This window comes from Erpetoichthys calabaricus, chromosome 5 (assembly GCF_900747795.2).
Source record: "Erpetoichthys calabaricus chromosome 5, fErpCal1.3, whole genome shotgun sequence".
Lineage (NCBI taxonomy): Eukaryota > Metazoa > Chordata > Cladistia > Polypteriformes > Polypteridae > Erpetoichthys > Erpetoichthys calabaricus.
In genome coordinates this window covers 60,900,053-60,923,536 of record NC_041398.2, presented here as the reverse complement: position 1 = coordinate 60,923,536, position 23,484 = coordinate 60,900,053, and the positions used below count along the sequence as shown (strand labels likewise).

General features: G+C 38.8%; 1 protein-coding gene across 1 annotated transcript in view; it reads left to right on the top strand.

The window, feature by feature from the left end:
* fbxo41 (F-box protein 41) overlaps positions 1-23,484 on the top strand; it is a 209,134-nt gene that overhangs the window by 60,113 nt on the left and 125,537 nt on the right. The window contains exon 2 of the mRNA XM_028801555.2: positions 9,860-10,883. Coding sequence (XP_028657388.1) covers positions 10,129-10,883 — 755 coding nt within the window. The 5' untranslated portion in view covers positions 9,860-10,128. The remainder of the gene's footprint in view (positions 1-9,859; positions 10,884-23,484) is intronic.

Here is a 23,484-nt window from a genome sequence, read left to right as displayed (position 1 = left end):
CAATTGCAGGTTAAAGGCCTTGCTCAAGGGCCCAACAGAGAAGAGTCACTTCTGGCATTTATGGGATTTGAACCAGCAACCTTCTGATTGCCGGCACAGACCCCTTGCCTCGGGGCCACAACTCCACCTGTAATATGAATAAAGAATACCATCTAAAATAGTTTTTCATTTATAACTAACAGGGATAAACGGCTCTAGCCAGGGTAGAAAGAAATGCAGGTGAGGTCACTAAATAAATTTCTTGGAGGGAAAAGTCTTGGCACCAAAATTTGACTGTGTAAACCCATTATGAAAGCCAACTTTGTATAAACCTCTGACAAGTCTCCAAAAGCCTCCTAGGGGCACTTCCCTAATAAAGTGCTGGTGCAGTTGTAAATAAAGTTCACCAAGGGGAACAATTTCCATACAAATACCCTGTAGAAATGGAGAAAGTATGTAAAATTTGGCAGAAATAGTTTCAGCCATGTCTATTGTCATACCAGACATGCACAAAAACAGAAATCCAGTTTATAGATTAGATAAAACTGTAAGTAATGTAAGAAAGTTAAGCACACATCCTATGTGTTTGCTTAAGGGTTAAATTAATGAGTTATTGCCATGTTTTGAAAATGTTTTGATCAGATCTTCTTAAATAGATTTTGATTTTGTACAATTTGACATAATATATCACTTTTCCACTGAATTATAGAAGTTAGGGTGGGATTATTCATTTGAGCAAAAAAGGTCTGCATGCTAGTAGTGTGGTACAGGATGTTACATCTAATTTCTTATAGCGCACTTTTATTCACACTCCAGTAGTATATTTTCCAAATATTGCTGTTATTGCTTTAGTATTGATTTAACATCCATGGCTATCTGAGAGATATGCACACATTTTTGCACAAAAACAATTTAAATGTATGGCATTCCCAAAACATATGGTCTCACAAGCTGGGGACAGGTACATTTAGAAAATTTTAAATGAGCTATCTGTGATCGATAAAAAAATGTTATTAGTTGAATTATGCCATGGTTGGCACATATTGAACTAGAATATTTTTGAAATTTTAGAAGAGAGATCCTTTTCCCATCATTCCCTTATATCATTAAAGTTTAAGGTCCTGCACATATTTTTATATTCTCTAGAGATTCTGTTTGAATCTTGACTCAGGCTAGCCAATATCACTTCATAGATTGATATGGATGAGAGGTGAAGGAATTTAGGTAGGTTGTTTTTTAAGTTTCAAGTTTGTACATCAGACAAAATTTGTTTAGCTTGGAAGGGTGTGTTTAGAGCACAATTGCTCAGTTGATGCAAATATTTTTTCAATAAATAGAACCCTGAATGTCACCATCCCCAGTATTTTCCATTAATTGAATACTACATGGCTTTCAGAAGGTTGAAAAAATGATTATGATATATAGATACAAGAGATATCTTTAGCAAATGGTGGATGACTAGGTTGTTCATAAATTGACTATAATTGTTGACTCGAGCACAGAGTAAAGCATAAAGAAGATTAGAATGTAATTTAATTTCCATTACAAAGAATTTTACAAAATTGAAGTCCAGTACAAAAATTAAAGTTGCTTCACACCTGCTTAGACTAAGTGCAGTTTTTTTTGTCTTGCGCCTCCTGATTCGTCAGTACAAGAAAACCCTTATGTATGTTATAACATTCGACTCGTCTTCATATTAAGTTATGCAAGACATTGAGCTTTTTGGGCTTCCCTCCTATTTTTGCCCGCTACACCTGAAAATGTTTATATTTAGGCCTTTTTTGGACCGTATGTTGTACAGGAAATTACACCCTTATGAAAAGGAGTAAATCAATAAGTATCTTCAGCAGAAATGATCCGAAGGATTTGAGGTTGTGCATGCCACATCAAACGATCCTGATGATTCACCCCCTAAAATGGGATACAGAGGATCAAACTTACTTTTTTCACAAAATTTCGAAAAAATTGGTATCTGTAATAAAGGCATATGGAGTGTGTTTTATGCAATTTGAAGGTTGATGACCAAGAATATCTTGGTCATCAACCTTCTTCTATATATGATAAAGAACTTAATTCTTTACCGGTGGTCCTCTAAAAGCCACTCCCAGAAGGTTAAAAATGACAAATTTCAAGCATAAGTATGTGGAATATCATTTTAGACTATTTCAAGGTCAATGATTATGACTAGGGCGGCACGGTGGCGCAGTGGGTAGCGCTGCTGCCTCGCAGTTGGGAGACCTGGGGACCTGGGTTCGCTTCCCGGGTCCTCCCTGTGTGGAGTTTGCATGTTCTCCCCGTGTCTGCGTGGGTTTCCTCCGGGTGCTCCGGTTTCCTCCCACAGTCCAAAGACATGCAGGTTAGGTGGATTGACGATTCTAAATTGGCCCTAGTGTGTGCTTGGTGTGTGGGTGTGTTTGTGTGTGTCCTGCGGTGGGTTGGCACCCTGCCCGGGATTGGTTCCTGCCTTGTGCCCTGTGTTGGCTGGGTTTGGCTCCAGCAGACCCCCGTGACCCTGTGTTTGGATTCAGCGGGTTGGAAAATGGATGGATGGATGGATGATTATGACTATGATGTTATTTTTGTATCCTTTGCTAGTAGTCTAGGCCTTTATGGACCTCTACTTGACAGTGAAAAATGACACATTTCTAATATAATAAAGAATATTTAGTCTCTAGACATTTAAACTGAAGCACACATTTTAATATTATAAATATGTGATACAACTATTCTTGTTTATTATGTTCTCCTGCCTCATTAAGTAAATCATTACATTTCTTATGAACATGTCTAATTAGGGTGGCTTACACTAATTCTAACTTTTTTTAAATGATCTTATTCTGGAAGATAAAATAATATTCCAGTCATAACAAATTAATTTAAACAAAATGAAACAAGAAAGCTGTAAAATAAAAAGTTAAATGTTCTTCTTTATGACTAACTAAGAAACGTATAGTCTGCCCATCCATTCTCTAAATTGTTTTCATCCAGTACTTGGACACAGTGATGCAGATCAATAGCATTAATCGAAAGAACTGAATCAGTCTTGGACAAGATGCCAAGCCATCTTAGAGTGGTCTGTAACACACACTCACACAACCTATTTAGTATTTTTCAATATACTAGCTTCAGATGTTCTAATTGTAGGAGGAAATTAGAGCACGAAGCAAGCAGAGAAAATGCATACAGTCATATGCCTGAAATCAATCTATTCTGTTCTGAAACGTCTGTAAACACTTCACTGTTCACATTCAAATTCTACATACTGCTTTATAAGTTTAATATCGACCTCCTAAATTCAGTGAGTGATCGGCTATCTTACTAAGCCAGGCCTGACCTTGAAAAGCCTCAATATTAAGACAGATGTCTCTCCCACGTCTACTACAGATGGAAAGAGGACGCTGCCTTGTGTTGTATGCAGTTAGTAATCAAAAGATTAGAGAGGGGCCACAAATGCAAGAGCGCAAACTGGTTTGTCTCTTTAATACTGATTAATCCCTCACTATACTTTAAGCAGAACATGCAGTTTGTTTAAAACTTAACATTGACTATAGCTCATTTGTCAGGATATTTCCTAAGAATATGAGAATTTTTTTTTTATTAAAATGTTTGATAACTGAAGCACACTTTCTGTGTATGCAATATATATATTTTTTTCTATCTACCGATATTACAAATAACACTCTATCTTGCTGAATCAAATTCAGGATCTTGTGGAGTTCTTCCTATTAACACTGGTAATAAGTAACATAATATCCATGGCCAGGGCGCCGGTGCATCACAGGGCCCACTCATGCAGAAATGTATACCACTTTCACACGGTTGGCTAATTTGGATTTGCCAGTTCACCTAACCAGGAATGTGGAAAGAAAACTAGAGTGCCACAAGGAAAGCCTATGCAGACCATTCTGTAAATTAACTTAAGTACCTTAAACATGTTAAATTCTTGCATCTTACAGCTTGTGGATAAGTACATTTATGAAATCTGCTAGGCAAAGGATTCATTGACCTAAGCCATTAACCAGATGGAAGGAGAGAGCACCCTGATGATGCCCTGAGAACATTTGGGGAATGATGGTAACTGTTGCCCTCAGGCTATATGTTTGTATTGATGTTTTGTTTGTATGAACAACACCAAGTCAAATTCCCTGGCAATACAGTAAAGCAAGCAAGTAATTAAAGCATTTTTCCAAAATTCAAGCAACTTTCATGTGGCATTTATCTATTTGTACAAGTTAAGTGCATTGGCACTGTGGGTATGCAGTATGGTAGAGGAAAATCTTTTAGTTGTAATGTTTCTGTTTCTATCCATTCAGTCATTTGGAAACTGTGAGCCGATGTCTATCCTGGCAGTAATGAACACAATATGGGACAGGGCATTGGTTCATCACAGAACTATTTTTTAATAGGTTAACACAAAAGAAAAAACATAGTTGCTTGCATTTTATTAAAAGATGGCCATGAGTTCCCACTTCTTAGTACTTAAAGTAGATGGCATTTATTAAATACTGTACTTAGAAAATATTTCTGGACTTACCGTAGCACCTTGAGGCAAGGGCAGAGCTTTGAAAGGGGTGCCAGGCCATCTCAAGGCCCATTTGTACTCACATACTGGGCTATCCTGACATGTTTGTCTTTTTAATAGTGTGATGGTTATTTCAGGGCAGCACGGTGGCGCAGTGGGTAGCGCTGCTGCCTCGCAGTTGGGAGACCTGGGGACCTGGGTTCGCTTCCCGGGTCCTCCCTGCGTGGAGTTTGCATGTTCTCCCCGTGTCAGCATGGGTTTCCTCCGGGCGCTCTGGTTTCCTCCCACAGTCCAAAGACATGCAGGTTAGGTGGATTGGCGATTCTAAATTGGCCCTAGTGTGTGCTTGGTGTGTGGGTGTGTGTGTGTGTGTCCTGCGGTGGGTTGGCACCCTGCCCGGGATTGGTTCCTGCCTTGTGCTCTGTGTTGGCTGGGATTGGCTCCAGCAGACCCCCGTGACCCTGTGTTCGGATTCAGCGGGTTGGATGGTTATTTCACAAAGTGCGATAAATATGGACCCACTCGTGCACAAAAGCACAATCCTCTTGTCCACTATTAATCGTTGTTTAATAAACTAAGAGTAAAATAAAGAGAAAAGATTCTTCAGGTCTTTGTAACATGTAAACTGTTGGATGTCTGCTCTCTTCTGCTTCAATGTACCCTTTAAAGCACCCTGTGACTCAAAATTACCACATATGGAGAAATTCTGTGCTATAGGTAGTTATTTTATAATGAGACCACGATGTAATTAACATCTAATTTAGATGTTATGTTGTGTAATAAATCAGACGTTGATAAATGCTACATTTCACTTTCCGCCAAGTTAAACATCAGTCCTAAGAAGTACTACCAACAGACAATCAAAATATTCTAGAAGATTTCCAGCAACTCTTATCAAAATCCATGTCGATGGAGAAAATCTAAATAATTTTGCTGAACAGCATAAATATGAGATGTAATTTATTTTGAAATATATTTGATACACAAGCCTTTTACTTATCATTTTAAGCAAGAGTTCAAATCAGAGCAGTGGAACACCTTTGATAAATGAACCTCAAACACAACCTCCAGTCCAATGGATATTTGATAAACAGCAGCAAAAATGCCTGGGCAACTTCATATTGTAGCAGGAAGGATATTGGAATACTTAAAAAAAGCAACTGAAACAAACCTAGTAGATGTACAAGCGTTCCACCCATCATTGAACCCATTTAAACTTGTCCAGAGTTGCAGGAAGGAGGCTTTTATTTATTTAATACATCAGCCTTATTTCCTACAAAGACATAAAAGTTTAATCAAAGAGTTATCCATTTGAAGGTATTCTCAAAAGAAAAAGCTACAGCATTTTAGAAAAACAGTAATAATGGGTTAACATTTTGGTAAAGGATCCGCAGGTTTGCAATTTGGCCCCCACACTCTAAATGAAACCTCACAATACATGTGGCAAAATATCCTAACTAGGAGCCAATGTGTCACTTTCATATATAATTTAATTGCAAAAAAAGTTTAAAAAGTAATACTTTGTACCAAAGGACAAAGCAAATGCTTCAGTTCCTACTTTTGTATTCTGATCAGACATGTTATACCCTGTATAATAGGTATTGTATAATTACTTACAAGATCAAATATGATATTTACTTTTTTCATCCATCCATCCATTTTCCAACCCGCTGAATCCAAACTACAGGGTCACGGGGGTCTGCTGGAGCCAATCCCAGCCAACACAGGGCACAAGGCAGGAATCAATCCCGGGCAGGGTGCCAACCCACCGCAGGACACACACAAACACACCCACACATTTTACTTCATCAAATGCTCTAGTGAACGAGAAATGTAGTACATTATTTTTACACCTTATTTAATTTGTTATTGTTTTCAATATCTGTTTTATCATAAATAGTTAATGATAAATGTTTTTTGAAAATCTTAATGGCTGTTTAGCAGTTAAACAAATCTTCTCCAGTAGGCGGACACGTCATGTCAATTCAGTGATACTGCACATGCAATATCTTCTCCTGCACATAATGGGTGTTTATGCTGTCTTTATTCCTGTGAGCGGTGATATTCATTTTGTTATTCAAAATTGTTAACTGTAGAGCACAGCCAGACTGTCAAAGAGTGTGATCAGAGTTATGAGGAAAGTTGCTTGGCTTCCCATTTTTTTAATTTGTGGAGATCATGTGTAAATTTCTAATAGGAATTTTTTGCTATTTTGCTTTGATCACGCATCTTACATTGTTTGTTACATTTGTAACTATTAAGTTCCTTTGCCATTATGCTGTAGTATATTCAATTTAATTCTGCGTGTTAACTACAAGATATTTGAGTTTTTGTTCTTTATCTGCACACTTGAGTCCATAACCTGCATTTACATGTGTCTTATCTGTCCAAATGTACAATACCTGTATTACTTCTTTTATGTTAGTACTGTACCAGATTAAATTGGATTCTAAAGGTGTTTTCACACCTAGTTCATTTGGACCAGCAAATTCCCCAAAAGTTATCTTGTTATCTCCTGTTTCTCTCTTTCTCTGTCTCTGTGCTGTCCTAAACTTCCTACCATACTCTCTTCCAGTGCCTGGTATCACTTTTGGGGTTGGAGTAGCCTTTCTTTGGTTTCAGGGATTCCAGGGTAGAACTCATACTAACAGTCCTAGGCATTCCAGTACACATGGTTGTTCATTATGTTTATATGTGCCGCATCTTCAAAGCATCACTTGAAGGAACAAAATGATCCCCATTCTCTCCACCTGGTTCTGTGTGTACTTTCTTATTGATTAGGGGATCTCTTGTCCTCCTGCAAACGTTTTGTCTTTTATCTGTTAGGCAGAGGTTCAGACACCCTTAGCCTAAACTTGGATGTCTTTTGTCTATTTTCTTTCAGAAAAAATAGTCTTTTTTCAGGATTCCAGTTTAAATTTCTGATATTCACAACAAAAGCATATTAACCAAGATTGCTTCATCTGATGGTGTCTGTAATGAGTGCACAGAGTAGCAGCAGTTTTAAGTAGGATGGAATCAGGAGACAGAACTTACTATTATAGTAATAACGACCCAAGGCCAAAACTTCACCTAAACAAAGGTCAGGACGTGAGACAAAATCGTAAATTGTGAGATATAACAAGAGAGTCAAAATCCCAGAATGTTTCACATAGCCTAAACCAAAATGGAAAACATAAATCAAAGTCGAAAAAACAGAAAGCAATTCATAGCCAGTGAGATCTTTAACCCTAGAGTTTTAAGTTTGGAATAATTCACAAACTCAGAGAGTATAAAAGAGTACAGCGGTGACCTTTATATCATTATGGTAATTGCATCATGCATCGCACACTCCTGGATGTCTTGCCTAGCCTGGCCTGGCAGTCCTGCATTACAAACCGATAATAAAAAAAAAAAAGGCACCTCGAAACAAACATGTCTTCAAAAAGTCCTAAATAAAATGTCACAAAAAGACTCCGGAAACATCAAAGGTTTGGGGCAGCCATCCATGTAATATCCCTGTCTGCAAAATAGGTAATTTTTGTTGAGTTGTGTATTGTACATCTAAAACAGAACTGACTTAGGTGGGGTAAAAGGCTTTAAAGTTCGTAACAGGATGTGGCGTCATCTGGACTGGGACCAGAATTGCCCTCATCCGGAGTGCCAGAACCGGAAGTGGCGTCTCTGGGGACCGGAAGTGACATCATCAATAGTGCCGGTACCGGAAGTGAAGGGAAGTGGGATTTCCCGAGGATAGTCTGCAGAGGACAGAGAGAGAGAGAGAGAGTTAGTGCAGCTCACCATCCCTGGGTCTGGCATGGTATTACTATTATTTAAGACTTCTAGCTGCCTCCCATGTGCATGTGTGTGACAAAAACATATAATACTTTTTAAAAACCACGCTTATGTTAAGTTAAAAGGTGTACTAAAAAGTAAAAATAAGTCTCTCATACATCATAAAATAAAAGCTTGGGCACTTTTGCTAAGATTTTAAGAAGTGTTTTTTGAATGTTGATTGATGAAAAGCACCCACACTTTTATTTTACAAGTGATGTATGAGATAATTATTTTTTACTTTAGTACACTTTTTAACTTTAATATTTCTAGCGCCATCTATTGGTGAATTCTTGAACTATTCTTCATATGAAAATTTCATTTCTTAATTAACATGGATTAATTGATCAATTAGTGAAACTGATTATTGATTCGTGTATTGTCATCGGAAGTGAGTAAGTGTGCAAAATTTCAACTCATTTGGACAATAGGAATATCGATTACAAGATTTGTACCAGACAACAAACAGGTGAAGTTAAAATAAGCGTGTTAACAAAACAAAAAAAACACCAGAACATTAAGTTCTTTGACCACTAAAACCCACAAAATGCTACTTCCGTTATTGTTAGAGGCCAAGGGGAGTCTGTAAAAAAATAGATAAATACAAATAAAAAATAAAGTCAGCTGATTTTGGCAGTATTCTCATTCGAGCACTGATATGTGGATTTCCAGCGTCCTTGCCAATACTTATCCCCTGCTCTTTGTTTGGACCATATTTGGCCACACCTGTTTAGTATTATATACTTTTAGGTGAATACATTTTCCACAAAGCCCCTATACACTACATTTAGTAGCCACACCGCTCTTTTGCCTATTTAAAAAATTAATCGACACAGGCAGGCATCTGAGTGCTCAAATTAATAGTGTTATCTAATCCACAGTTATAAACTAAAATCTGACATCAAGGTTCTCAGGACATGCTATTGTAGTAAACTTACATTATTGACTTAACTGTCAAGGTCACTGGCAACTGATCATGATGTTTGTCTTATTGGCTTTGCTCTTTTCATTGTTCAGTATGTGAAATTCCTCAGTTGACTTTATACAAATTAGATAAATATAACGATCCACTTATTAAATGCAGTGTTATTTTTACCTGACAAGGCTTGCCTTAAAGCCAACCATCATTTGATGACTTGCCCTGGATTGTTATCTGTTTCTTTGCTTACTTGTGTATACTGTACAAGGCTTAGCATTGTCAATATGCTATTACATATGCTGCAGCTAGAAGAATAATGTGATTAATATTTATGAAAATACCTGAGCACGCTTGTGGGGTAATTTAGCAATCAGTCAGTGATTAGATTACCAAAAACAAATAAGAAGAAAAATGTTTCAACTGCCACTTTTTTGTACACTCTAATGGTTCTATGATACTAATTTCATTTGGTTTCTTATAATTAGTTTTCAGGTTTTCCTGCGTTATTAAACTAATTTGCATTTCAAGGATTCTTTTTTTTGCCAAAAACAAAAATGTAAAGCTTCCATATACCTATGCATTCCGTTAATTATACTTTTCTCTTGTCATTTTTCTTTCTCTACCAGGATGTTATAAAAAGGGCTTTGTGTTCCAGTGCCATTAATAAGTCTCTACAGAGCGGAGAAAAAAAAGACTAAAATAATACCACTTTGATCCTACTTTGTCCTTGAACAACGTGCATGTATTGGCAATGACTCTCTGGCATTTTGGTAACTGCCTTTATTTCCCATCTTCTGGACTAAGGTTATGGTGTCAGAATACAAGATGAGAGGAGCAGTGACTCCCTTGATAAAAGCGCTCACCAACAGGCGCTGTGGTTGGGTGTAAATGAGGAATGGCATCTTTGGATCTTCCCTACCGCTGTCCGCGTTGCGGGGAACATAAGCGTTTCAGAAGTCTTTCATCGCTGCGTGCCCATCTGGAGTACAACCACACTTACGAGACCCTTTATGTCCTTTCCAAGTCCAACAGTGTTTGTGATGCCGCTTTAGTGCCTCTAGTCTCTGATGGGCCCTTACTGAATCCTGTGGCTGGCCGAAAGGACGTCTTTGAGAGCACATCCTTTAGTGCCAAGGAACACCTCTACCCCTATGATCTGTCACTTGTTGAAGATTTAGGATTGACTGCTGCCACCACTCGATACATTTCCAATATAGATGTTCCCCTAAGTGAGATTTTTATCAAAAAAGGAATGACTTCCACCACTCCATCTACAACTAACTCTGCTGCTGTCACTGCTGCGGCCACTGCTGCAGCTAATGCCGTAGAAGCGGCATATGAAGAGGGCCTAGCCCGACTAAAGGTACGTGCCTTTGAAAAACTGGAATTGGATGAGCGTCTAGAGAAACTTTCTGAGGAGGTGGAGCAGAAAATAGCGGAACGTGTGGGGCGACTACAGGTGGAACTTGAGAAGAAGAGCTCAGAATTGGAGAAGGCCAAGCAGGAGAGTGTTCGCCTTAGTCAGGAGAAACAGGACCTGGAAGACAAGGCCTCTGAGTTGTCTCGCCAGGTGGATGTCTCTGTGGAAATGTTAGCCAACCTCAAGCAAGATCTTGTCTCCAAGGAAACGGAGCTCACCCGAAAACAACAGTAAGTAGCTTGGAAAAGCAAGTCATTTTAAACTACAAGAATAAAAATCTAAAAATAATAGTGGTTAAGCTTATGTTTGTGTTTCATGCTGTGTATATGTTGTACTGCATGTGTTTAAAAGAAAGCATTGCCAAATAAGATCTCTCTAAGGATAAAATCATTAAGTTCTTATCTACAGGTATGCATTTTTATGCCTAATATAACATACTAGACTTGTCTCTTTTGTAAGTGTTCACTCCGGGATAATTGATGATTAGAATCTAATTGGTCTATTTCCTCTGTCTCATTCTTATGTTATATTTATTGCTTAATCTGTCCATAGATTATGTGTTAGTAGTGATAGAAAGTTCCACGTAAACTCAAAGCCATGTAAAGCTAGAACTGTCTCTGGAATTCAATTTAACGTACACACAGGAGAATTCAGACTAATGTGATTTGCTGTATTTGTATTGGATCTGCTTGTCAGAACCTTACTTGCGCTTCCCAAATTCAGCCATGAAGCACTTTAACAAACACTTGTAATGACATAACTGGCCTGAAAGTACTGATGCAGCGGACTCAGATGTCACCAAAGGCAAGGTGCATATAGGATCTGTGGTAAGAGATGACATCTCCTCAATTGAGGCAATCACAGTTCAAAATAAAAATGAATTGATGGATACTTATAAAATAATAATTTAAATTGTTCATATTATACTAACTAAATGCACTGCATAATGGCATAGTGGCTAGCACTGCTATATCATACAGTAGTTCAAGACAGTGACTGTTATTGTGGAATTTGCATATTACCCCCATGTTTGCATATTTTTTTTCCAGGTACTGTGCTTTACTTACACATTAAAAAAAAAACATGTTACATTAAGTGACAGTTATAAATGCTCACAGTAGGCATGGGCGTGAATATACCATTGAATGGACTATAAAGGTTAATTTCCTGCCTTGCTCTTCTTTGGACAAGACTGTACTGTTACTAACCTTTATGCTGTGGGGTCCATATTCGCTCTGATGCAGTACAATGTTTGGCATGCAGTGGATTATAAATTTGGTATTTTTACAAGTCAGTTATTTCTTCACAAACATGGTATACTGTACATGCGTTTGCCACGCAAAGTTGTTTTCTAAAGTTAAGCATTTACTGTATATTTTTAAAAATACAGAACCTGTCCTGATGTTTTATAATGGAAGCCATGGGGAATGGAGTCTGACCAGAAAAGAAAAGCCTAAAAACTTACCGAATATGTCACACCAAACAGTTCCTGCCATATGTTTGGTATTGTGTTGATTTTCTTCTGTATTTATGTGAGACCTCCTCCAACAAAGGCCACTGCAATCACACAAGCAAGCAAAAAAACATATTCTTATCTCAAGAATAATATCACTAAGAATATGCCACAGAAACATGGAAGACATGTTTCTTACGGTATATCAAAACTTTTGGTAATTCAAAGTGGACATATTTGGCAGCTTTATAGGCTTTTATTGTCTGGTTGGGCTCCATGCCCTATGGCTTCCATTTAAAAATATTAGGATAGCCTCTGTATTTTTTAAAATTTATACAAAACTCTTAACTTTAAAATACAATTTTGCATGGCAAATGCACATATACTGTGTTTGTGAAGGAATATGTTCGACTTTGAAAATATCAAACTTATCCTTTAAGTTAAAGCAACAGTTTAAAGAAGAAAAGCTAATGAAGAGCTAAATTAATTATGCAAGTTTAGTAAGACAAAACTTAAAATAAAATGAATAGGGAGATCAACAGACATTCTTTGATTGTTATATGGTCAGTCATTCAAACTGTTATTTTTCTTTGTCATATCAACATATTAAAAGTCTCCAGTACATGGATATCTAGGTTAATAAACCAAAATAAAACACATTTTTAAAGGTATTAGACATTTACCTGTATATACGAAAGACCTGTGTGTGTGTACTTGTGTGTGTGTATGGAGCAGTCTGCTCTGCTCACGCTCAACCACAGCCACTACATGGCGCATGGATGCACTTTTAAATTATTTTGCCACTTGCATGTTACCTCAGTTATCACTACAAAAGATGTGTGTGTGTGTGTGTGTGTGTGTGTGTGGGCGTGGGTGTGTGTGTATATGGAGCAGTCTGCTCTGCTCACACTCATCCACAGCCATGGGAGTTGGTGTGAATTCTACCGAAGATGTAAAAGCTTATACAATGTGACTTGCACTTGGTGAGATGGACCATGCATGCACTTTTAAATGTTTTCGGTGCTTGCATGCATCTCACTTCTCATTCGGCCTAAGCAAACAAACTCAGATTTATGGTACATGCACATTATATGTTCACATAATGAACTACAATATGTTTACTTGAGACAGATTCCAGTCTGTCCTGCTAAATTTGTGCCACAGCTGCACTCGACTACATGTCCATCTCGGACAAGATACGACCTGTACTGGCCCACTTAACTAATGCCTCTGCAAGTTCACCAATACAGAAAGACTTCTAGGGAGTCTTTAAGTTATTTTATGTCCCGAGGACCACACACAGCTAGTTACTATATATTGGAGGACGAAGGCTCAGCAAATTTTATGACAGACATCTATAATTGTAATCAGAATATAAGTTTAATGTCACTGTGCTCTGTGCAGATATTTTAAATCTGTTTTTTCTTTTCTTTCTACATGCACAGTTGAGCCAGATTTAGTACAAAGGGGCTCAGCATTTAGAACTGCTAGACCAAGCATAGGACAAGATAGACAAAGACAAATGGGCAACATGCACTATTTCTGTGTATTAAGAGTCAGCATGCCCCTCTTTGCCTTGTCTGGAATGGCATGATTTACTTAAATAAGGGCTTGCACACTTACTTAGGTAAATCATGCCATTCCAGACAAGGCTGACTCTTAATATATAGAAATACCTAAGTAAGGGCCTGCACAGACCAGGGTGGTGGTCCCCCTCTTTAAGAAAGGGGACTGGAGGGTGTGTTCCAACTACAGAGGGACCACACTCCTCAGCCTCCCTGGAAAAGTCTATTCAGGGGTCCTGGAGAGGAGGGTCCATCAGATAGTCAAACCTCGGATTCAGGAGGAACAGTGTGATTTTCGTCCTAGTCGCGGAACAGTGGACCAGCTATAGACCCTTGGCAGGGTCCTGGAGGGTGCATGGGAGTTTGCCCAACCAGTCTACATGTGTTTTGTGGACTTGGAAAAGGCATTCGACCGTGTCACTCGGGGAATCCTGTGGGGGGTGCTCAGGGAGTATGGGATACCAGACCCCCTGATAAGGGCTGTTCGGTCCCTGTACAACCAGTGTCAGACCTTGGACTGCATTGCCGGCAGTAAGCCGAGCCTGTTTCCGGTGAGAGTTGGACTCCACCAGGGCTGCCCTTTGTCACCGATTCTGTTCAGAACTTTTATGGACAGAATTTCTAGGCACAACCAGGGAGTTGAGGGGGTCCGGTTTGGTGTGTTCAGGATTGGGTCATTGCTTTTTGCAGATGATGTTGTCCTGTTTGCTTCATCAGGCCGTGATCTTCAGCTCTCTCTGGATCGGTTCACAGCCGAGTGTGAAACGGCTGGGATGGAAATCAGCACCTCCAAATCCAAGACCATGGTTCTCAGCCGGAAAAAGGGTGGAGTGCCCTCTCAGGGTTGGGAGCGAGATCTTGCCCCAAGTGGAGGAGTTAAAGTATCTCAGGGTCTTGTTCACAAGTGAGGGAAGAATGGAGCGAGAGATTGACAGGCGGATCGGTGCGGCACCTGAAGTGATGTGGGCTCTACATCGGTCTTTCGCGGTGAAAAAGGAGCTGAGCCATAAGGCAAAGCTCTCAATTTACCGGTCGATCTACGTTCCTACCCTCACCTATGGTCATGAACTGTTGGTAGTGACCAAAAGAATGAGATCGCAAATACAAGCGGTTGAAATGAGTTTCCACCGCAGGGTGTCTGGGCTTTCCCTTAAAGATAGGGTGAGAATCTCTGTCATCCGGGAGGAGCTCAGAGTAGAGCCACTGCTCCTCCGCATTGAGAGGAGTCAGATGAGGTGGCTCGGGCATCTGATCAGGATGCATCCTGGACGCCTCCCTGGTGAGGTGTTCTGGGCATGTCTAACCGGGCGGAGGCCCCGGGGAAGAGACTATGTCTTTTGGCTGGCCTGGGAACGCCGCGGGATTCCCCCGGAAGAGCTAGTAGAAGTGGCCGGGGAGAGGGAAGTCTGGGCACTCTGCTCAAGCTGCTGCCCCAGCAACCTGATCTCAGATAAGCGGAATAGGATGGATGGATGGATGGATGGATGGGGGGCCTGCACATGGAGAATGAGTATAAAGCCTTGGAACATTGCTCGGCACACCTTTGAAGCTGACGGACGGATGGAAGATAGCATCATCCAATCCTGAAAATCCTTCCAGCACAGCAACGAAAATGGCAGACTCTACACAAAGGACTTGTCATGGCTTCCCGTCCGTTATGCCGTGTAAATCGTCATTAAAGAAAGCTAAGTTATTTTCTCTTATGTGATTTCTTACCGCCTCGTTATATCTATTCAGGTTCAGGTTACTTAAAACGCCGCAATTAAAAAGAACTTATTCCAACCAGGGAGCTAACACCCCCTATCGGAAAACAATAGTCCACATTGCCCCTTTCCAGATAGTTGCGAAGTCACTGTTTGTCAGTCTTTTCTGCAATGTCGATATCTCCAATCAGCAACAATACTGGAACATTTATTACATTCTCCTGCATGAAAAATTTGCAGTACATTTAACATAAAATATTTAATTGCAGAATTAATGAATTTACATGTTTGTTGATTTCCTTTCCTATAAATCTATTCATTACTTATAACCTTAATTTAAAGAATAATTGGTTTTGATACCCAGCTGGAGATCTGGATAATATTATTGTCCATTCAACTCTCATTAATCTAAGACCAGAATGAATCAGACTAATTTTTTAAGAATAAAACTGCCCAATGGACGTTAGAGGTAAAAGGTTGTTAATTATGTTATTGTACTATCAATTGGAACTTGCACTATGGACTAATTGATGGGGATACGCATCGACAGAATGAACATTAATGACCTGAATGAATTTCTTCTTCAGCATTACAGCCTTTGAATTTCCGAGTCATTATGAAAAATGTCAACTATATGCCACTTCCAACAAAGTTACACTATTTTATGATCCTTTATTCTGTTTTACATTCTACAGTGCAATACATTATTCCTTATGTTCTCTCACAGTCTCTTCAAAACGTCTTGGCATGTTCTTTGTATTCACTTCCACATACTTTTTCTATTTTTCTTCAAAAACGTAGGCTGTAGAGCACCTTTAGAAAATGCCCTACATTTCTCAGCTATGTGCTTTCTGCCTGTGGTGAATTTAAAGAGCAGGCTTTCTGTTCTGCTGCATAGCTACCCAGAAAAGATGAGCTCTGAGCTTTGTCAAATTAGGACATCAGCTCTCTGGAAGGGGAAAGAGCAGGGAAAGGGAAAGAGAGAGTGCGTGAGAGAGAGCAAAAGCCTGTGGGACTTAGGAAAGCAGGCCAACCACCTTCATAGTTGGCAACATACCCTGCTATCTGTTAAAAGAGAATCACACCTCACATTAACATACTTAATTTATCTATGTGTATCATACATATTTTCACTTCTTCATATAATATGGTCAGTGTATCCAAAACTTGAATGGTGCAGAGGTGTTCCATGTTATATTGTAATTTGTCTGGTAATAGCTAGATTACCAGATTGACTTCGCAAACCAGTTTTTTCTTATTGTCCAAAATAAATTTTGATGAATTCCAACATTGTATTAAATAAACACTGAAAATATTGATGACATGTAATTTATTTTCCAAACTGGAATGATATACCTTTAGTTTTCAGGGTCAAATGTTCTTCTTCTGGAACAGGGCTATTATTACCATTATGGGGGCTTTAACTGGCATACCTCTGCAGCAGTTGCCAATAGTCATGTTTTTATTTGATTACTTTGCATTTTGTTTTCATATTTCCAATACTTTTCTGTGACTGTCTTTCCTTAAAATAATATTCCACCCAAAATTGATAATATTTTTATCAATTCCTTACCCCACATTGATTAAAGTGATAGTCAAAAGAATGTTTCATATTGTGCAGAACAGGACTATTTAAAGTACTAAAACATTGGGCTTCAATGGTGACACAATCTGACCAACAGCAAATAATATCCAAATTCCATGAAAAATGACTATACTTTAATTTCAAGAATCCAGTGATATGCTCTGTTATGATTCACACACATACAAATAGTAAAAAGGTGTGAGGCCCCAAAACAGAGCCAAAATGCAGGCCAGACTGCCCACTAGCTTGTACAGATAAGGCTCACTCCCAGGCAGCCTGACTGCCTACTCTAACAGCTGGCTTTGACCTACACTAGGCCAAATAGACACTGACTTCAAAAGTTGAAAAATATTAGTAATGTTCACAAAATATATTCCCTACAACCACAGGAGTGATGTCTGTAAACCTTTTCTGGAGTTGAAACAGTAAACAAAGAATCTTAATACAAAAAAATACAAAAAATATAAAATACAGAACAAAATGCACAAAAACAACCTTGAAAGGCAATCCACAGTAACCAAGTCCCAATGAAAGATGAAATACTTAAACAGAAAAAATGTCCAAAACACAAAAATTCCAAAGAGAAACAACATAGGAGAACTCGCCACCACTTGCTTGCAATGTACCGCAGAGGGACTACATTGCCCATCATCCTTTTCAAAGCCTGGAGCAGTCCTTCAATGGTGCTTGACAGGTGGCCCTGCCTCTTAGGAAACCACTCATAAAACACAGGGAAGATAAAGAGAGCTAATGAAACAGTACATAAATATTTCTAAACAAAGCAAAGCAATAATACATTAAACATATTGAGTAAATGACAAACAAACAGAAAATAGGAACAGAAATAATTATACTAAATAATTCAAACTAAAAAGGAGTGAAAAAGACAAAAAAACATAAGCCAGGGAAGGAAGCTTGGTCAAAACATAACAATGTTCATGTCCCAATCACATTTTTTTTTTTTTGTTAAATATTATTAAATAAATAATTTCAAGAAAATCTTCTCATGCACAACAATGAAGCACACTCAGCATGATTAATCTTTTGAATTGAGGGCCTGTTCCTGCCCTCATTGATTGGTACCGAGTAATATGTAGCATTTAGCCTACACTGTCTTTTCTTTCCTCAGCTTACTTATTGTGTAATATATCCTTCTCTTGGAAGAATGTGCTACAGCAATACTTACATTTTTCTGGAGTAACTATTCGTATCTGACTTCTCTGATGCAGGCAAGGGAAGAACCAATTCATATATTTTGTATCCTAAATGTTTCTTTTTATCTTGATATTTTTTAGCTGCTACAAAGTGTTTGAAACTTTCACTGCAGGTTTTCTATTGCTCCAAATTTTCGTCAAAGGTACCATGGTTGTCTTATGGTGCTCACTGTGCCTTCTCTTTCAATATTGAACATTTTAATTTTGAATAGCCCTCAAGTGATGTTTTTTCTTGTGATTGTTATTGATATGGTAACTTCATGCTGAGTCCGAGCAATTAACCTTGTCGTCAACTATATTATGTCCTGGGTACCATAATACACTATATGCACCTTACATTTGGTGACATCTGAGTCTGCTGCATCAGTACTTTCAGGCCAGTTATGTCATTACGAGTGTTTGTTAAAGTGCTTTATGGCTGAATATGGGAAGATCAAGTAAGGTTCTGACACGCAGATCCAATACAAATACAGTAATTTAAAGAGAATAATACTATAGTAATATGTACATCCAGTAACTTACAAGCATAGGATGCAAAGGGGGTCCTTTATCGCTATTGTACATTTATCTGAACATTTCAAAATAATAGCATTCTTGTACAACACATTGAAAAGAGCTTCAAAAGCTTTTTTACCATTTAGCAGTTTTGAGTGGCAAGTGGATGGTATTACAACTATTTTTTGAAACACAACAGCTGTGTTTTAATTAAAAAAAAAGATATAAAGGTGTGACTGACCCATGAAGGTGACCACATCTTAAAAGTGTTTATGTATAAAGTAAGTTTGTTTATAATTTTGCAGAAATTTGTTGTTTGTATATCATTTAATATACCTTTATAATATCTGGTAAAATGTAATAGTAAATTCTGTTTAGCAATAAAATAGAATTAGGTTCAACTATTAAAATTGATCATAATATTCAGTTTTGCCTTTGCACAGAATTGTTAATTGTAGTGCAAAATATATCCTCTTGAGTACTGCTGAAAATTCTAATAAACCTTGGATTTATTTGAAGGGTAGTGCTGGTGCCTGTCTTATGTAAGGTTTACATTTTTGATCCTTGCTGTTGCTATGACAACAAGGTAGCGCATTTGAACTAGTAGGCCTGTTATGGCATTGTTAATTAGTCTTGTATAGCTGACATGTTCTCTGCCATTCTGAAAAGCTCACTGTTTTTTCCTGTGCTTTGGTTTGTTTTCAACTTAAGAAGAATGCATTTTGAAATATGTGTGGGTAAAATAGATTGAAATCCTTTTTTTAAAAGCTACATGCTAAGAATAAATACATTCAAAGTGATTCCAAGCAGTTTAATATCGTCAGCATATATAGGCAGCCTCAGAAATTCCAAAGTAGAAATTCAGTGAACAAATGCTGTATGCATGTTATTGCTGGTGCTGTCCCTTAAGTAAGGGGTCTTGACTCCATGTTGTAATTAATGACACCACTTATTAGACATTTAGTTGTGGATATTGTTTTTGACATCCTGGCTATCAAAGATGATATTTGTCCATTAATCTACTTATCTCTTCTTTTATTATGTCCCGCCTTATGTATGTTCTTCCTCATTTTTAAGATTTACAATTATCTCCGGCACTTTTTTGAAAAATCTCACATGTACACTTTCAATGACCATACATTAGCAATCATTTTTCTTTTCAAGATAAAATATAACATGTTAGAAAAAGTATGCATGTCATAACATTCAGGTATGTTCAAGGGTTATTCAGGCACTGTTCCCCTCAGTGGACTGAATTCAGTAGGTAGGTTCTAGAACCTTTTCAATCCAACCCAAAGAGAGTGGACAAAAGAATGAAAACAGGCCTAGGCAGGACTCCAGTCTATCACTTTTGTAATTGATCATTTATGTGCTTATGCACATCTGGCTGTAATAATTTTCCTGAATTGGGACTTGCAAAGTTTTTTTTTTTTTTATAAATTTTTTTGTAATCATTCCGTGTATATAGATCATAGGCCTTCTGTGCATATAGATCACAAAAAAATAGGATTGAAAGCAAATCAAACCCCACCCCTGAGAAGGAGAGCATGGCCAAAGGAGTAATACTTAAGGCTTGTAAACATGCCTAAATTATTGAGTTTAATAGGGCAAAAAAGATAAATGGAGAAAGAAAAGAAATGCGGAAATAAGTATTTCTTCTTATTCTAAAATATTATTGAGTAAATCCTGCCAGGTTTTGAAAGAATTCTGTACAGATCCCCTAACTGAGAATTTGATTTTTTCCAATTTCAAATAATATAAAACATCGGTTTCCCACTGACTTATTAGAGGAGAGTTAGGATTCTTCCAATTTAACAAAATCAGTCTGCGGGTCAAAAGTGTAGTGAATGCAATCACAGTTTACCTGTCATCCATGTCAAATCCATCTGGAAGAACACCGAACACAGCTATTAGTGGGTTAGGAGGGATTGTGAAAGTTATTCAGTTATGACAAATGTGAGGGAATAATAGAAGTAAAAGGCAAACATTATTGCCGTGAGTAACCATTAAGGATATCAGGTGAATGTGGTACTGTGATGGCACTCTGATGGTAAATTATAGGGTGACCAGATTTACAAAGTACCAGAGCAGGACGCTTGTGTAGCATATATGTGCACTTATAAAAACCCATCATTATAATGCCAGGTGTCACAGGTGGCTGGGGGTGGTACCTGGCCGGGATGCTCAGGAAGACCGGAGGAGGGCTTATGCCTCCCCCAGACCACATGGGGGTGACTGCCCTGGTGGCTATGGGGACCACGGGTGCAGAGCTTTGAAGCTCAGCCCTGTAGGGGCCTGTGGTCACCGCCAGGGGGCGCCCCAATGTCTTTGGAGCCCTGGACCTCAGCACTTCCACCACACCCGGAAGTGCTGGGGGGAAGATGATCGGGGACACCCAGACAGCTTCCGGGTGTGCAGTGGCAGTGTGGCGGAAGTGCCGATGGAAGATTGTCAGGAGGCACCTGGAGCACATCCGGGTGACTATAAAAGGGGCTGCCTCCCTCCATTCAGGGGCTGGAGTCAGGTGAGGAAAAAGACAAGGTCTTGGAGAGGCAAGGAGGCGGCCTGAAGGAAGAAGAGGCATTGTTGAAGGGCCTGGAGTTAAAATAAACACTGTGATGGATGGCCTGTGTGAGTGGGAGCCCCAGCTGGGATTAAACAGGAGTCCTTATCCGGCCAGGAGGCCATTCTAATGGAAGGACAGGAGGAGGCAGCTTACTCATGTCGATTCTTCCCCCAGGATAGTAGATGGCAGCCAACCTAGGCAGGGATCTCCATAGGGATACCCACAGGGAATGCTGGGTTTTGTAATCCCAGAGGACATCCCTGTTGGGTTCCGTGGGGTCCACAAGGGGAAGCTGTGAGATTTGGGAGTCCCTACTCCATGGGGATTCAACCTCACCCAGAAGTGCTTCAGAGTCACTGCTTCATACCACAGGAAGCACCCACAGGGTAGGATAAAAGGAGCAGACTTGCTTCAATCCGTGAGCCAGAGTGGGGATGAAGGAGACGAAGCTTGCTGGGAGGAGCGGACGTTGAGAGACAGAAAAGCCAGTGATTGTGCCTAGGAAGTGGAGTGTTTATAAAACCCTTGGCTGTTGATGAACTTGTGTCCAGCCTGTTTGTGTTGGGGGTTTGGAGAGCTGGAGCGCCCCCCAGTGGTCACAACACATAGGACTGCAAACAGTGCTTGAAGTATAAGCAAATAAATGCTGATGCTCTGTTTTTGTCTGCTTCTTGTTCCACCTTGCAATGCTGTTGAAATATAACACAAGTTGTAAATAAATTGTGAAGATATTCATTTCAGTGAAGCAATGTTTGTGGCATGAAAAAGTTTATTAGATGGGTAGCATATTAAAGGCCGGACATTTTGATATTTTTCAGTTATTTATCAGGATGCACAGTCTGATATAATTACTGTCACAGTCACCAGAACATCTAGTCACTCTTGTAAATTATAGTAAGTCACACCACAGGGTACTTTATTCATATCTAGATGTCCTTTTGTTTTTTTGGCTAGCATTTTATACTTTTACGGTTAGGAAGATCATTTAATTTACTGGGCTTTTCAACCCATTTGACAAGTGGGCAGCTTTTAGTTATAGAATGTTTTTGTGCACCGTTGGTTCCCCTGTGCAGTTTCAAGTGACTTGATCAATTAATAACAGAAGACTGAGATACTTCTGGGTTTACTAGCGGTACAACTCCACAGACTAGTGAAAATTCATAGCCAGCTTTTCACGGGTTGGCTGTAGGCAATATCAGTATTAATATGCTTGCCATGCCTGTTTTTTCACAGAATGACATAAAATGTCTACAGACAGGTGAATGTGAAACACTGGCTTAAAGCATTGGGAGGAGTGAAATGCTGGTGCACTTGTTGTCTTCTGTTTGTACTTAAACCTCTAGGAAGGCTATGTAAAGAAGAAATGATGTGTTGATGGAAAGATTTCTGCACACACGCCCAGAGTGAGCAGCTCAGGACTGTATAGCATTGCATAGGGTAGTGAAGGTTACACAGCATGTTACCAACAACTAGAAATCTGTTCAGGACCTTTCCGGGGACATTGTGGCATTACACTGCATTACCCTTGGAAAGAAATTAATCTACTGATTCATTTATCTTATTCCGAAATAAGCATGTTCAGTTCACATGAGAGATGTTAGGTGCTTGCTTTTTTCGGTCATTGAATAGTAACATCAGGCACTTTGTTTCTGAAGAACTATGACACTGAGATAAAAACTTTTATTGTAAAATGGATAGTGACAGCCTTACCCTACCCCTTTGTTTGATTTGTCACAGAACAGTAAAATGATTAGAAAGCCTGGCCTAACCTGTCTTGCACATTGCTTAGGTATTCCACTATGAATTAAAATGCAGAGATGAAGTCTCCCTAAAGATAAGCAAATTTTTGATGACACGAGGTGTTTGCTTTTACCAAATGTCCCAGTGGCTGTCTCTAATTTGATAGCTTGAAAGGTGAAAATCACATGAATGCCGCAGGCACATCTCTGATCTTAAACTAAATAAAATAAATCATTTGATCTCAATTCCTTAAAACTTCAGAAACAACATGGTGGAACATCTGTTAAGAGTCTGGGCAAATCTTTCCATAAAATCTTGCATTACAGAATGGTAAATATTTTAATATAGACAAAGTGCAAATACTTCAGGCAGGAAAAAAAAAGATAATTATAAATACAATAAGAGTGCTGCTAAACTACAAGAAGGAGTCTTTGAGAACAATTTAGGGGTTTCAGCTGGCACAACATTCTCATGATTGGGCAATGCAGAGAATCAATAAATAGGCATGTA